The 17,257-nt window shown below is 38.4% G+C and overlaps 2 protein-coding genes across 3 annotated transcripts; one reads left to right on the forward strand and one right to left on the reverse strand.

Moving 5' to 3' along the window:
• The first annotated feature begins 310 nt into the window (after window positions 1-310).
• LOC104246639 (BTB/POZ domain-containing protein At1g63850) lies at window positions 311-7,882 on the forward strand. The gene is made up of 2 exons (XM_009802497.2): window positions 311-1,467; window positions 6,076-7,882. Exons 1-2 carry the CDS (start codon window positions 472-474, stop codon window positions 7,015-7,017), a joined length of 1,938 nt encoding a protein of 645 aa, XP_009800799.1. The 5' UTR covers window positions 311-471; the 3' UTR covers window positions 7,018-7,882.
• A 273-nt stretch (window positions 7,883-8,155) lies between these two features.
• On the reverse strand, window positions 8,156-11,498 carry LOC104246640 (phosphoglycerate mutase-like protein AT74H). 2 transcript variants are annotated; one of them, XM_009802501.2, is made up of 5 exons: window positions 10,798-11,498; window positions 9,898-10,017; window positions 9,602-9,674; window positions 8,647-8,727; window positions 8,156-8,568 (listed from the first exon to the last, which is right to left on the reverse strand). In XM_009802501.2, the coding sequence occupies exons 1-5, from the start codon at window positions 11,300-11,302 to the stop codon at window positions 8,463-8,465; spliced, it is 885 nt and encodes a 294-aa protein (XP_009800803.1). In that variant the 5' UTR covers window positions 11,303-11,498; the 3' UTR covers window positions 8,156-8,462. The 2 variants fall into 2 exon arrangements, with proteins under 2 accessions (XP_009800803.1, XP_009800801.1); XM_009802499.2 differs by having other exon boundaries at window positions 9,602-9,815.
• Between the last annotated feature and the right edge of the window lie 5,759 nt (window positions 11,499-17,257).

Below are 17,257 nucleotides of genomic sequence, written 5' to 3' on the forward strand. Positions count from 1 at the left end.
TGTTTATCTCCGTTGGAATTTAAACTAAAATAATCACTATATCGTCCTATCAACTTTATGGATTATGCTGTATTCATGTGATATACTTATTTGCTTTAGCTCAATTAAAATTTTATTCAAAAGGTTCTATATATGGTCCCAAATTTGTCGTAAAGGAGATGAAAGACTTATGAAAAGAGGTCATCCATACGTATAAAAAAAGCATAGTATCTAAACAAAATTAATTAAAATCCACTATTCAACATCTCTATCTCCATTGAATGCTCATTTCAAGCTTTCATTGCTATTTTTCTGTGTCTTTTTTCTCACTTCACAATCAAGAACAAATATATAATATAAAAAAATCTTGTATCAACCGCTATTCTTAATTTCTTATTACTCAATTCTTGATTTCTTGTCTATATGTGCTATTTGAATGCTATGGATTTTAGGCCCTAAAGGACAAACAAGTGAACCACACCACACCACTATATGGCAACTACTACTACACATCTCAAATTCCAAACCCAACCCATTAAACCCAAACGTCGTCGTTGCCGTGAGACCACCATTACTACTTCCTCCTCTTCTGTTGAGGAGTCTTTTAGCTCTTCTGTTTTTTCGCCTACCCCCTGTTCGACACAATGCCTGAACGAAACTCGTAAGATTGATACACCTACTATTGTTTCTCCTGAGAACTCATGGTGTTGTCCTGCTTCTAAATCTACTGTCACACCCCCTCCACCCTCGCCGCCGTCATCCATTTCCGCTTCCTCCTCGCCTTCAAATCTCAAGATCCGGTACTCGCCAACTACATTTCCTAAAGTTATGGAATCTCTCGGCAGTACAACAACAGCCACCTTTTACGGTAATGGAGGAGGTACTCCTATCCCAAACAACACCCATGAAGCATTTCCATCATCTTTCAGTAAATTCAACTCTGCACTCACAGCAGGGCTTTTAAACCCTATGTCACCGCCACCTTCTATGGACAATAAAACTCGTTCAAGCCCGACCCTTTTTGAAATGATGGCAAATGAACCCGAATGCATTCCGAGATCAACAATCAACAACACCCCCATTTTGAATGGGGGCTTAAATCAGAAGCTTTCTACTTCCCTTATGCCACAAGACAAACAGGCCTTAATGCAACAACGACTTCTGGATCTTTTAGCCTGTAGGAGCCCAGGGAATCAGTTTAATGATTCGGGTTCGAGTGATGTGAAGTTAACATTGAGTTCTAAGGATGGTTTCAGTGTTGCTATGAATGTTCATAGGCAGATCTTGGTGGCCCATAGTAGGTTTTTTGCTGTAAAGTTGTCTGAGAAATGGGTAAAGCAACAGCGGAATTCAGGTCCTTTCATTGTTGAGATTGCGGATTGTGATGATATTGAAGTGTATATTGAGACTTTGAGATTAATGTATTGCAAGGATTTGAGGAAAAAGCTCATGAAAGAAGATGTTACCAAAGTCCTTGGAATCTTAAAGGTAATGCTTATGCATCTAAATTTACTTTATTAGTTGCATAATTACCTAGTAATAGAAATCGTTTGATAAAATCTTCGCATTACAAAAGATGATGATTGAATCAGTTAGTGGTTAATGATTAGTAGTTAATGAAGTGGAAGGAGAACCGTTAGGTTTCAAGTTCATGGGCAGAATTATCCGGTACCTGTGTTGGTTTGAAATAGCCAGTACCCAGAATAATTGAGGTGCGCGCAAGCTATTCCGGACAACATCGGTATAAAAAAATTACTTAGTCAAATGAATGGGATAAAGGATTCATATAACTGACCGCAACTGATTTATGACTTAAACGTGGTTGATTATTCTTAAATCACTTAGCTAGATAGATTGTGACCTCAATGGTCAATAGTAAGTATATGCTTGGTCCATTTTGAACTGTGAATAGACGTGGTTACAACAACAACAACTTAGTATAATTCCACAAGTGGGGTCTGGGGAGGGTAATATGTACGCAGACCTTACCCCTACCCCGAGGGGCATAGAGGCTGTTTCCAGGAGACCCTCGGCTCAAGACAGCAACAAGAGACGATACATTAGTACTATCAATAGACTCATACTAAAATAACATAAAATAACATAAAATACATAATATAACATAAAATAACAAAATAACAACAATATAAGAAATATAGGAAATACGAAAAAGATGGAAGGTATACTAATATCCAACAGATACATCCCTGTATCAGTAGCTGATCAGTAGCATCCTAAGATTAACTCCTAACTGGCTAGTCTCACTCCAGTGCGCTGTAGAAATATCCACAACTTCCCCTATCCTACAACTTTAATGGTCGACCTCCACAACTCCCTGTCAAGGGCCATGTACTTAGTAATCCTAAGACGCGTCATGTCCTGCCTGGTCACCTCTCCCCAATACTTCTTAGGTCTCCCTCTACCTCTCCTCGTGCCCACCACAGCCAGCCGCTCACACCTTCTCACAGGTGCATCAGTGCTCCTCCTCTAAATGTGCCCAAACCATCTGAGTCTTACTTCCTGCATCTTGTCCTCCATGGGGCCACGCCCAGCCTCTCTCGAATATCTTCATTCCTAATTTTATCCATCCTTGTATGCCCGCACATCCACCTCAACATCCTCATCTCTGTTACTTTCATCTTCTGGATGTGTGAGTTCTTAACCGGCCAACACTCGGTCCCATACAACATGGCAGACCTAACCACTGCTTTATAAAACTTACCTTTTAGTAACGGTGACACTTTCTCATCACATAGGACTCCCGTCGCCAACCTCCACTTCATCCACCCCACCCTATACGGTGTGTGACATCCTCGTCGATCTCCCCGATCCCCTGAATAACTGACCCAAGGTACTTGAAACTACCCCTCTTAGGGATGACTTGAGAGTCAAGCCTCACTTCCACTCTCGCTTCCGTCGGCTCGGCCCCAAATTTGCACTCGAGGTATTCCGTCTTTGTTCTGCTCAACCTGAAACCTTTAGACTCAAGGGCATGTCTCCAAACCTCTAGCCTCTCGTTGACGCCGCGTCGTGTCTCGTCAATAAGGACTATGTCATCAGCAAATAGCATGCACCATTGCACCTCCCCTTGAATATGATGCGTTATGGCATCCATCACCAGGGCAAATAGGGAAGGGCTGAATGCAGACCCTTGGTGCAACACCGTAAGAACCGGAAAATGCTCGGAGTCGCTTCCTATTGTCCTAACCCGAGTCTTAGCTCCATCATACATGTCTTTAATCACCCTAATGTAGGCTACCGGGACCCCTTTAACCTCTAAGCAGCTCCATAAGACCTCCATAGGAACCCTGTCGTACGCTTTCTCTAGATCGATAAACACCATGTGGAGATCCTTCTTCTTATCCCTGTATTGTTCCACCATCCTCCTAATAAGGTGGATAGCTTCTGTGGTAGATCGGCCCGGCATGAACCCGAACTGGTTGTCTGAAATAGACACCGTCCTTCGCACTCTCATCTCTACCACTCTCTCCTAGACTTTCATGGTATGACTCAGTTATTTGATACCTCTATAGTTGTTACAACTCTGGATATCGCCTTTGTTCTTATACAACGGAACCATTGTACTCCACCTCCACTCTTCAGACATCCTATTAGTCTTGAATATAACATTAAACAACCTCGTAAGCCATTCCAAGCTTGCTCTACCCACACACCTCCAAAGTTCAACCGGAATTTCGTCTGGCCCGGTAGCTCTGCCCTTCTCATCTTACGCATTGCCTCTATGACTTCATCGATCTCAATGTCCCTACAATAACTTAATTCATGGGGGTTGTCTGCATTCCTCAATTCACCTAGTACAATATCCTGATCCCCTTCTTCATTTAGAAGTTTATGAAAGTAGGTCTGCCATCTCCTCTTAATCTGGTCATCCCCCATCAAAACTTTGTCGTCCTCATCTTTTATGCACCTCACCTGGTCCAGATCCCGAGCCGTCCTCTCTCTCACCTTAGCGAGTCGGAATAACTTCTTCTCCCCGCCTTTGTTCCCTAGTTCCTCATATAAACGAGCAAAAGCTGCCGTCTTAGCCTCCTTCCTAGCTACCTTATATCTCTCACTGTTCACTCTCTTCTCCTCCTCGCTAGTGCTCCCTACTAACCGCAGGTAAGCCGCCTTCTTCGCTTCCACTTTACCTTGGACAACTGCATTCCACCACCAGTCTCCTTTGTGGTCCCCGGCGCGACCCGAAGATATCCCTAACACCTCTCTCGCTGCCTTCCTTATACAGTTCGCCGTCGTCGACCACATAGTGTTTGCGTCCCCACTACTTCTCCAAGCTCCCATTGCCGATAACCTTCCTTCCAACTCCTGAGCTTTATCCTTAGTTAAGGCGATCCACCTAATCCTCGGGCGGCCTCGTATTGACCTCTTCTTCCTCCTTATCATAATGTCAATATCCATCACCAAAAGCCTATGTTGCGTTGCAAGGGTCTCACCTGGGATAACTTTGCAATCCTCGCACAACCTTCTGTCGCATCTCCTGAGGAGGAGATAGTCAATCTGAGTCTTCGCCACCGAGCTTTGGTAAGTAACCAAATGCTCCTCCCGCTTCGGAAAACTTGAGTTCGCAATCACAAGATCGAATGCCTTGTCAAAGTCCAACAGCGAAATGCCCCTCCGTTCCGCTCCCCGAAACCAAAACCGCCATGCACCTCAGTATAACCACCTGCAGACGACCCAATATGACCATTGAAATCTCCTCCTACGAATAACTTCTCGGTAGGCGGAATACTATGAACGATGTCATCCAACCCCTCCCAAAAGCGCCTTTTAATCTCCTCATCCAAGTCTACTTGCGGTGCGTACGCGTTAACGACATTTAAAGTACACTCACCCACTACCAATTTACTAGTCATTAGTCTATCATTCACCCGCCTGACCTCTACCACCGACCTTCTAAGATTGCTATCTACCAGGATACCCACTCCATTCTTACCCCTCAGGACTCCAGAGTACCATAACTTATACCCATCTGCGTTTCTCGCCCTCGATCCGACCCACCTAGTCTCCTGGGCACACGCTATATTAATCTTCCTCTTCTGAAGGATTTTCGCCAACTCTATAGACTTGCTCGTTAGCGAACCTATGTTCCATGACCCGATTCTCAACCTATAGGCTCCCTTGCCTCCTCTACCTCCCCTGCCTCCCGTCCCACACCCTGACCCCGGCCCCACACTCTGCCCCACTTGAGGACATGCCCTTAATCTATCATTCCAGACTGCAGCGACTACACCTACGACAAATCTAAAGAAGACTCGCTAGTGCCCAACGGACAACGAATCAAACTAGAAGGAAACAAGTGACTACAAGTACACTAGTTGAATGATTGAACTATTGTGAACTAAAGTAACATCAATTTAGCTAAAACCAAAAGGCAAACAGTAGAACGGGAGGTACCAACTCCCGAGAACCAAACCTGTGTTGATTTGTTGTACTCGATGTAGTTGTACGCTCACGCACCGCTTCCCACCGCCCTTTGCTGACGCTCGTCCAGGTTGCTCTCCTTTGCTAGTGCTCGTGCGCCCAACTTGTCTTTAACAACTTCGAGAAGTTCCCTGAAAATACAGAAAATACCACGACCCAAAAACCAAAAAGGGCTGTCACCGCTACCACTGATGTAGCCCTGACAGTAGTAGGGGAAATGTAGGGATAACTGAATTCCGGTACCGGAAAGTTGTATCGCCGGCGGAGGAAATAATAACGTTTTAATCCCAAATATATTTTATTGATTATTGTTAATCACTTAGCTAGATAGATTGTGACCTCAATTGTCAATAGTAAGTATATGCTTGGTCCATTTTGAACTGTGAATGGAAGTTAGCCATCAATATTGTTGTCTTTGTTCATTAGACATGCATATTGTTTGTGTCCAACAGTTATTGAATTGTATTGCTTGCCAATTTATTGCAATGTGCTATGTAAAGGGATAGTTCATTTTCCATGCCACTTTATTTAAGGATCATGAATTTTTTTGAGATAAAGTTTAGTCTTTATGCACATACACACACATACACGCATATGTGGGTAAATAGATATGTGCACGGTATTTTGGCCCTGGCTAACAAAAATGTGTTACAGGTTTCTGCAGCAATTGGGTTTGATGCGGGGGTGTTGTCGTGCCTGGAGTATTTGGAGGCTGCTCCTTGGGCTGAGGATGAAGAAGAAAAGGTGGCTTCACTATTGTCTGAGCTTCGTCTTGAAGGGGTAGGTGCTGGGGAAGTTTTAAGGAGGGTATCTCTTGATGTTACATCAGGGACAGAGAGTGCAAATGGGAATGAGGAAGTGCTTCTCAAGTTATTGCATGTGGTTCTTGAAGGGAAGGATGAGAAGGCGAGGCGGGAGATGAAAGGCTTAGTATCCAAAATGTTGCATGAGAATTCATCTCATAATGACTTGAGGAAGGAGTCACTGTATTCAGCTTGCAATGCATGTCTGCAATTGCTCCGCCACCATTTTTTACGGGCAGCAGATGCAGATATGGTGGATGTGGGTCAGATTGCTCGACAGGCTGATAATCTGCATTGGATTTTGGATATCTTGATTGATAGACAGATAGCTGAAGATTTTTTGAGGACTTGGGCTTCTCAGTCGGAATTATCTGAGGCACATCCTAAGGTGCCTGCACTTCATAGGTATGAGGTTAGTAGGGTTACGGCTAGACTGTTTGTTGGTATCGGTAAAGGGCAATTACTAGCTTCCAAGGATGCTAGGTGCTCTCTTTTACAGACATGGTTAGTGCCATTCTATGAAGATTTTGGATGGATGAGGAGGGCATCAAGAGGTCTTGACCGGCATTTAATTGAGGATGGTCTCAGTAATACTATTCTGACCCTACCAATGGCATTGCAGCAAGAAATTCTAACATCTTGGTTTGATCGGTTTTTAAACTCTGGTGATGACTGCCCAAATATCCAGAGGGGATTTGAGATTTGGTGGAGAAGGGCTTTCTGGAGGCGAAATGGTGAGCCTGAACGGCCTCGTCAAATGCGTGTCATGACTGCAACAATTGAGAACTCTTGAGACTTAACCAATGAAGAGAAGAAGGGCCATGGCCACTCTATGATTGTCTTGTTCCAACTCTTGCTATTCCGTAGCCCTCATCTTATACCAATACTGTCTTTTCCTTCTTCCTTTGAAGCAAGTAGCACAATTTGATACTGCAGAGTCAAACTTATGGAGATGATCATGATCCCAAGTTTAATCCGGGAGAAAGCAGGCACTTTTTTTCTGTTTAGGTGTCATGTGATATGAATATAGTTTCTTTCTAATCCATGTAGAGTTCTCCTGTCTGTGACTAAATTTCCTGAATTAGTGGTTTTAAGTTCACAAAAAATCATCCCACTTAAAAGTTGTGCAACATCCTGAATGCTAATTTCTGTTACTGGGATAATTCATATATTCAGTATATCAAGACATGGATAACTAATTTGAGCAAGCTAACGAAGTTGAGGTAATTTGGGAGATAATGGTGATTGTCACTGCTTATGAGGGGACATTGATACTGGTTTTGTGGTGGCAATGCCAAGGGTGCAGCAGGATGGTGAATTGCTTATTGTCTTAGGTCTTCATGGATCTTGAGATCATCTGCTGGCAAAGTGTGGAAGCAAGACTGATAGTCATCGCATTTCTGGTTGCTAATATTCTTTACATCTATGCACCTTTGTGAGCCAGTCTCTGCTTAGGACTAGATGCATTGTTTTTCCCTCGCGTGAATACTTCCCTAGTGTGAACTGTGAAGCTATTCAATGTTCATTCCATTGTTTCTCACCCCTTGCTGGCCAAATTTTATGAAGTTTTCCTTGTTGCGTGATGTTTAACTTTCCAATTACTAATTTTGTTTTGCATGAAAAATGAGTTTAATTCTATGATGCTGTTCTTCTATGTACTATCAGAGACTATTGACTGTTGTTCTTCTGGTTATTGATTAGGTTGGCACCTTTAGTGAAAGATAGTCATGTCTTCTTTTGTTTGACTGACTATATGCTGGTATCCAATTTTCCTCAACTTTTGGAGGAGATTCCTTGTCCTAGGATTGTAAGACATCTAGCTTTAGCTGTTTTATTTGAAAAAGAAAAGAGAGTTAGTTATTATTCTTATCTTTTGATTCCACTATTTCCACGTGCTTGAAATTCTGAGATGTATAATAGGCTGTGTTAGCTGCTGGTGATAAAGTAGCTATCAACATATAGTTTAATATACAATAAAATTGTTAAACCATCAGAGTCAATTACAGGTAACTTTTTACAGAAACATGGACTGAGAGCCTGCAAAACATGGTAAATGATAAATTACAGCAGGTAAAACTACATTATAGTGTGAAATTCTTTTGTATCGTCGGTGTATATAAGTCAAACTCTTCTCTTTAAAGCTGATGCATTTTCACCAAGTATGGTTGTGGTTTCCAGCAGCTCTTAGCTTCAACATCTACTTTCAAGAGTTTCTCCTATTTTCTTCCCTTAATAATCTCACAACTCAAAATCCTTTTCTTCTTCATCATCAAAGTGAGTAAAGTAAGATGGTCCAGTAATCAAACAATCATAATTCAGTTCACCTGGCTTTGCTGTCTTTTGCCTTCATTAAAAAAACAATAAATTTTGATAAACAAGAAACCCAGTTAATTTCAAGCACAAAAGATGAGCAGTGTGTTACCATTCTTGGTCAATTAGCATCTCATCAGTCATCCCAAATTTCTGCAACTCCTCCCTTGTATGGTGCACTGACAAGCAGTACCTGCAGATTTTCACAAGTCACAATTAGTTCAATTTTCCTAGTTTTGTTGTAGCTGGACTTCCATCATAAAACTAGGGAGAGCACCACCGAAGGTTGTGGTAGAGTCGTAAGTACTCCTTCATCCTCAGCCAGGGGTCTCACGTTCGAGTCTTAGTTATGGCAACAACAACATACCAAGTATTATCCCACACCGTGGGGTCTGGGGAGGGTTGTATATACGTAGACCTTACCCCTACCTTGTGAGGATAGAGATATTGTTTCCAATAGACCCTCAGCTCAAGAAAGCATAGGTACCACATTAATGAAAATATAGACAAGAAGGGACAGTACTAAAAAACGATATAGAAGCAGAATAAAAACAACAAGATAGTAAGGTAATCAACAATGAAATAAAACAATGGCTAGTCACAAAAACCTACTACCAACAGAAAGCGAAACTGCGTCCCAATACTACTGTTATGAATACTCTAGACTGCCTACTCTACTACTCTAATCCTCGACCTCCGTATCTTCCTATCACATCCTCGAATCTTGGTTATGAAGCTGCTTTTATTAGGGAGCACTTTACCCCTCTCCCTCCCCCCCCCCCACACCCAACGTGGGACTTCCGTGCACGGATTTGGATTTAGTCGAGTCCCAATGTGGATATCGGACACCAGGTGGAAGCCAACAACAAGAACAACATACCTAGTATACTCCCACAAGTGGGGTCTGGGGAGGGTAGTATTTACGCAGTCCTTACCCTCACAAAGTAAGGAGACTGTTTCCGAAAGATACTCGGCTCAATACAACAGAATCACAGCAAGTTACGACAGAGAACTACAACAAACGAAATAGTAACAACTAAAAATAAAACGAAAATATGTTTGTTTACCTTCCACCATAGCCTCTTTCCATGACAATCATGCCCCCATTACTCATATTATGAAGTCCTTCAAATTGCTCAACTGTCCATTTATACCATCTCATCAAGAAAACTCTTAGAGTAAGTCCATGAGAAACTATAACCAAATTCATATTTGGACTCTGCTGACCAGGTGGTTGAAATCTTCCTATGTCAATATCACTTCTAAGAGTTTCTCTGAACCCTGCAGCTCCCTTTTTCAAACAATCTCATCACCAAACAAAATGCTCAAAAAACTCAAATGAATCTTGAAAAAACAAACTCACCTGTGATTCTATCATAGACATCTGCTGCTGATTCTCCATTAGGAAATCTATAAAAGAAACGACCATAACGAGCTCTCACAGCTTTCTCAATCTTCATTTGTTCTTTGTCCTGAAAATTTCCTACATAAACACAATTCATAAGATGCTACTACTACCTCCGATCCAAAATAAGTGTCATTTTAGCAGAACCAATTTAGTCATGAGTGTCGCTTTAGGACGCTAACAAAGCGAATTAATTATTATTATTTTCTCAAATCTATCCTAGCTGCAATAGATGATCTAAAAATCTGAGGAAAGATAACAAGTAAGTTGAGGAGAATATAAAAGGCTATTCATTCAAATAATCTTTTACTCCTATAATTAATGCAATTAACTTTAATTTGTATGCGCGTCAAAACACAAATGACACTTATTTGGACTAAAGGGAGTAAAAAGAAAGCCAAGCAATGTTAAGAAAACAACCCTAAAAGCTAGTTCATGATCATATAAAACGACAATAGCGCATTCCCTCAACCAATCCATCGTACACTTAAGGATGGACATATGGAGCGCGAACGACGTGGCATGAGAGTCTAACAACAACAATAACAAAAAACCCAGTGTAATCTCATAAATTGGATTTGCGGAGGGTAGTGCGTATGCAGAATTTACCCCTACCTTATGAAGATAGAGGGGCTGTTTCCGATAGACCCTCGGCTCAGAGTTCAACATTGTATAAACCAATAAATGGTGAACCTAGCTCTGATACCCGTCAAAAATTAAACTTTGCGCCTGATTCAACCCTAAAAATTAGCTCATGCGTTGAAGATTACATAACAAACAATACTACGTAATTCCATTTCCTAGACCAATATGAAACATTTAGCAAGTAAAAAATTTATAGACAAAACTTGTTCATACCAAAGTCTTGCTCTCTTAGTCGAGGCTCTTCTCTAACACCAGCAATTCTTGAACGTTCAAATGACTTAGCCAAATTACGCAAAGTTTCAATACCTCTTTTATAAGGTGATACATAGAAATAAACCTTCCAATCATCTCCACCATTTTTCTCAATTATTTCCCTCATTTTCCTTCCACATTCCTCTGCTTCTTCTACTCCTTTTTCTGTCAATCCAACTTTAGGATCAGCTACTCTTGTATATACACTTTCATCTACATTTCCTTCACTCTGTCCATGTCGTACGAGAATAATTCTTTTTGGCCTAGGTGGTTTGACAATACCTGGATATGATAATACTAGGTTCTTTTCTGGGAAACTGCTAACCCAACCATTTAATTCTGTTGATTTATGTTGCACTTTAGAATATTCATCATTGCAACATCGGATTGCACTAGATTTTGGGTGAGGCTTTTGATGATTTACTCCAAAAGAAGTTGGATAAATCTTGGAGAAAAGATTACTCATTTAGATAAAATGTAATTTAGCACATAAACATGGTATGTTCCTAGAACTTTTCAGTACGTAGTGCTATCTAAGATTTTTCAAAATATTTCCTGCTAATTTGATGCAAATGTAGCTACATAGTGTAATGAAGAGAGGTGAGAGTTTAGTGTGCTTTATTTTTGTTGTTTGTGCTGCGAAAATAAGAAGAGCCAAGCAATTTTTGCCTTATCTAGCATGATGCAAGTGTCTGCACCAAGATGGACAATTGTGCGGTGGAGGATGGACTTGTGACATTGACAAGGCATTAGAAATATGTTAGTAGTAAAAGGTTTTTGGCATGTAGGACAATGTCACATAAGGTTAGTTGTTGATTAGTGTCTATCCATGTATGCACGCACCTCGACTAATTTTGGGAGAGAAATTCAAAAATAGCCAGATTTACAATTGATCGTTCAAAAATAGTCCGGGTTCAAAAGTAATCGAAATTTAGCTACTTTTTATGTAAAGATAAATTTGAACGAAAATACTGTTCAAAACCCGGAAAATACGCCAGTATATTATGCTGGAGTTCCAGCATAAGTATGCTTGAACTCCAGCATATTATACTGGAGTTCCAGGATAAGTATGCTGGAACTCCAGCATAATATACTGGAGTTCCAGCAAGTATAATTGTCCAGTATAATATACTGGAGTTTGGAGCATCGATGCTCCAGTCTCCAGTATATTATACTGGAGTCAGCAAAGTATACCGGTCCAGCATAATATGCTGAAGTTCATACACAGGTGCACCGAACTCCAGTATATTATGCTGGACCGGTCTCTGTTGCAGCAAAATAGTGGCTATTTTTTATTGACTTCGTAAACGCTGGCTATTTTTGAATGACCAGTCCGAAAACTAGCTATACCGTGCTATTTTTACTAATTTTGGTCAGAGATGGATCTAGGATTTGATGGATACGAGTGCCATTGTATTTGAAGCAAACTTACCGCTAGTGGATGAGGTTACATTTGGTCGGTTCGCTTTGCATAATTCGATTCGGTTCGACCTATTTTAAATTAATTCAGTTCAATTTATAAAAAATTTGTGCATAGATAAATATGTGATAATCAAACAAAAAATATTTAGTCATATATTTGAAATCAAGGAAAAAATAACATTAGATGAATAAAAATAATAATTAAAATCATATTCAAATAAAAATTTTGAGATGTAGAAAAAGAAAACAGAAGAAAAATCTAATTTTATAATTTAAATAAATACTAAAAATGGGGTTGTATAAAGAGAGAAAAGATAAAGAGAATAAGAAAAATAAAATAAAAGAATAGAGAATGGAAAAGGGAACAAGTAGAGGAAAAGTAATATTGAAATTGCATTGAGGAAAAATATTAGGTCATTTATTTGAAATCAAAGAAAAAATAACATTAGATGGATTAAAATAATAATTAAATCCTATTAAAACAAAATTTTGAGATGTAGAAAAAGTAACCGAAGCAAATTCAATTTTATAATTTAAATAAATAAGAAGTTGGGGTTGTATAAAGAGAGAAAATACAAAAATGAAGAAAAAAAGAGAAATTAAGAAAAAGAGAATTGAAAAAAGGAACAAATAGAGGGAAAATAATATATATTAAATTGTGTTGAGTGCAGCTAGATTCGAACTTAGGTCTTGAAGCTAGCATTTCCATACTCTGACCATGGCACCTACAATCACATTATACTTGGGTGCCAATGTTTATTTATGTACATTTTATGCAAGAAATACTAGTACATACATGTAATTTTATCCGAGCAACCGGGTGGCATACCACCCCATATCCCCTACATAGATCTGCCCCTAATTTTGGTGGATACTTACTAACTTTTATCAGTAAAAATATCGGGTAACTCTTTTCAATAACAATTATAATATTGACTTGGATAAGGTTATTACTAACACTTATAACCATTATTCTCCGTGCAATATGCAATTAGAGTGGGATTAGAGTTGTATCTACTACTTGCACCTTTGTATTAAACTCATTACTTACTGCTCGAAATAAGTATATGGGATTAAACTCATTCTTAACTCAGACACTAGATGGACGGTTTTTATTGGGTAATTTGTAAGAATGGCCTAGAAAGTGGGTGATCTTGATTTTTTGACTCTGCTTGTTATATGGACAGAACTTCAAGTTTAACAAGTGTTGCCCCTCGTTTGTCCCTTCGTTTAGATCTGATTATAAATTATGTTTCAAGAAAGATCCGGTATAGTTTTATACGGATACTACCAGGAGATAGAGTCAAAATTGAAGTAAGTCTGTATGTTTCAACCAAAGGGCGTATAATTTATCTACTCCACAGTAAAGATTTGAAGAATTAGTTTTTAACTTCACCATTCCTTTCGTGGGAATACAATTCGAGAATGAACGTCATATTTGGAACCAGACCGGGTAACTTTAAAGGTAGTCCCGGTGTTAGATTTTGAAGAACCGACGGTTCTATTGGCGACCCATTCAAAAAAAGCTGGCCGCTATGACTTTAGTTAGCCAATCAAGTGCGGAGGGTGTTGTGCTCCTCTTCATTTTTTTCCGTTAATGACCACAAAGCCCAATACTGCTCTTGCTCACTTGCCCTTTTTTATTACTTTAACTAGCGCCCGGCGCAAAGGAATGATTTTTTTCCAAAGCTGACTTCTTTTATCGAGCGACTCTCTCTATTGATGATAAAAGTGATGGTCTGGGCTGTCTGAAATAAGAGGTAATTTTTCTCAATCCTAATCCTAATAAATACCAAGTCGAGATTAAACAGTTCAAAAACTATTTTCTTCCAAAGAATAGATTCAAAATTAAGTTAAGGAATGAGAAATATGAAATAAGAGCTTATGTTTGTAAAATTTGTAAAAATGTCGACTAATCTGTTCGAGGGAACGAACTATAGTAAATTGTTCCAACACAAGGCTTCTTATGGGTAACACTTTTAATTTTTTGCCTTAAAGGCCTACCCATGGGACAAGTCAAAAAATTAAGATCATCCATTTCCAAGTTCATTGGGTGTACCTTTTTGGTTCTTATCAGTATGAGCTTCACATGGCTGAGAAAAAAGTGAAAATAGCACGGGCTAGTCAATTTTTGGACTGATATTGAAAAATAGTCAGCATTTGCAAAGTCATTGAAAAATACCTATTGTTTTGCCAAAACACAGAAAGTTCCAGCATAATATGCTGGATTATGGAGCTCGAGCGCATAAACTTCCAGCATATTATGTTGGAACTCTAGCATATTATGAAATTCCAGCACATTATGTTGGAATCTCATATGTAAAAAATTCAAACTCCAGCATATTATGCTTGAATATTTCCGAATTTTAAGGGTGTTTTTGTTAAGGTTTTATTTTTACATGAAAAAGTGACTAAATTTCGATTACTTTTGAAACTGTGGCTATTATTCAATTACTAGTTGTAAATTTGGCTATTTTTGATATTTTCCCCCGAGAAAAACGGCTATCATGGACAAGATTTAATCAGATGGGCTTTTGATAGCCCAGAAAGGTTTGCTCACCTTCAACGAGATAGTGTATTGACTTGCCTACGGAAACATAATTCTAATGGGCTTACAGATCGGCTCTACAGATCCTAGCCCAATTTGGTAAACTGAAAAACTTTTACTAATATTTAATGAGGTTTTTTCACTGTTAGTTCGCGCCCGAAACTATTTATACTCGATAATCGAAAAAATATATAAAATTTATATAAATTTTATATATAACATACAAAGTGTATATATATACAAAAAATATATTTATTTTCGAAGCGGCTATGTAGTGTGTGACACTTTTTTCCCATATAACATAAAGACATTTGTTACACTTTTTTCCCATATTTATCTTTTCCTTCATGAAAGGGTTGCGTAATTCGGGTGCTAAGGAATAATATGATATGGAAGTAAATCATTAATTCGTCTTTTTCCAAAGAACAATTACTTGATACTCTTGAGTTTTTTTTAAGTTTAATTTTTTCTTCTTTTTTTGGAGGAAAATTCTAGGTTGTGTTGTTGAAAGTGATTACTTTAAGACACATTCAGACAAAATATGATGACATTTATGCAAGGATAGTTTTATTGGTGAAAGTACCAATCATTGGATGACAGACATAGAAATCTCCCAATTATTCTTAATTATTGTAGGGAATAATATATAGTATAATAAGTTGACTTTGAGTCAAGCGACAAGTGCCCTAGTTTGCTTCTTAGGGCATATGTACCTTTAACATTAAAAAAAATGTGTCCCTCTATTTTATTATACTGTTTATTCTGTCCCTTCCTCATATAATCATTGTAATTTATGGCCTGCCCCTTCATTTGTTGATATTTCTCTTTTAAAAATTCTACTATTGTTTATGTATGATATAAGTATTTCAACATCAATTATAATCTTAAATTCATTAACTATTACCTTAGAGCAAATTTATAATCACATACATTTTTTCAAAATTTTGTTATCGGGGAAGAGAAGTAATTAGGCAAGAGCCGAAATTTTAACTATTACTTTATAAAATATTTAGTCGCGTTAGATTAAAAAGAAAAAAAAGACAGGATGATGCATGAAGTATTGCACTTTCATGCAAGAATGGAGTGCACCACAAAGGGTGTGATATAGACAACCTACCCTAATATAAATATGAGTGGTTGATTTTACGATTCGAACCTGTGATCTATAGGTCACAGGAAGACGACTTTACCGTTGCTCCGAAACTCCTCTTCAGTCGCAGTAGATGTTATATCAAATCAAATAATTTAATCATAAGAATCAGAAACTAGTGCGAAGTGGAAACAACCTCTTGCAGAAATGCATGCAGGGTAAGACTGCGTACGAAAGATCCTTGTGGTCCGACCCTTCCCCGGAACTTGCGCATAGCGGGAGCTTAATATACCGGGCTGCCCTTTTTTCTAATCAGAAACTAATGTAATTATACGTATAACTTATCGATAATTAAATAATACAAATTTATCTACACAACACATATCTTGCATCAAGTTCTTTTCTTAAGAAAATACAGCGAAAGAAGTGTGGCTTGCTTGATGTGGAGTAGTAGAGAAAAGATACTGTTATTTAACTACAGTTAAACATCTCTATAACAGTCTCGTTTTGTTTTGATAATTTTTTGGCTATTATAATAAAATGTTATTATAGAGGACATACATTATAACATAATATAAAAATCAATTTCGAGAAAAACATAATTTTTATTGGGAATGACTATTATATGGGGATATTGGGAATGACTAGTACTTGAAAACCATTCTATAGAATGTAATTTTACTTATATAAAAATGGTTATTTGTTTCCCCACATGAAGAGGGCCACATATTTGAAAATTGAAGATAATGTCTAATAAAACAAAGTGGTCGAATCAGACTAAAATTGGCAGTACTAGAAAAAATTTCAAAGAAACTTCTTGTGATTGTCTACGGGGAAATTATTATTCTAGGAGGATTCGTGCAAGTTTAAACAACTTCTTTAGAAAAGAATTTTAAATTTTGTTGATATTGAAATCTTGTGTTTATATTAAATAGTTTATGATTTTGTATTTGTCATTTGCATTGACCGTAGTCCTGTCGGAGACTTCTTTCTTCCTTGTTAAGAAAGTATCAAGATATATACTATAACGCATTAATCTACCTATTAAATTTGGATCTTCTGATCCAATAAAATAATGGTATATATAAATTTATTTTTAGTGTTTGTTTTTTTATAAGCACTATAAATTAATGAGTAATTAGACCATTAAGATGGGAATTGAATGTCGTATAGCATTTGAAGTTGCAAGTTACCTAAGATATTATTATTTTCAAGGAAAAGGATAAGAAAACTTGACTTACCATAAATCCACCAACCCCCCCCCCCCCAATCCCCTTTCTCCTTTAGGAATTTTAGTCAATGTTTCACATGATGAGATATTTCCATTTTTCTGGTATATGGACTTTTAAGGTGAACAACAT

This window comes from Nicotiana sylvestris, chromosome 8 (assembly GCF_000393655.2).
Source record: "Nicotiana sylvestris chromosome 8, ASM39365v2, whole genome shotgun sequence".
NCBI classification, from domain to species: domain Eukaryota; kingdom Viridiplantae; phylum Streptophyta; class Magnoliopsida; order Solanales; family Solanaceae; genus Nicotiana; species Nicotiana sylvestris.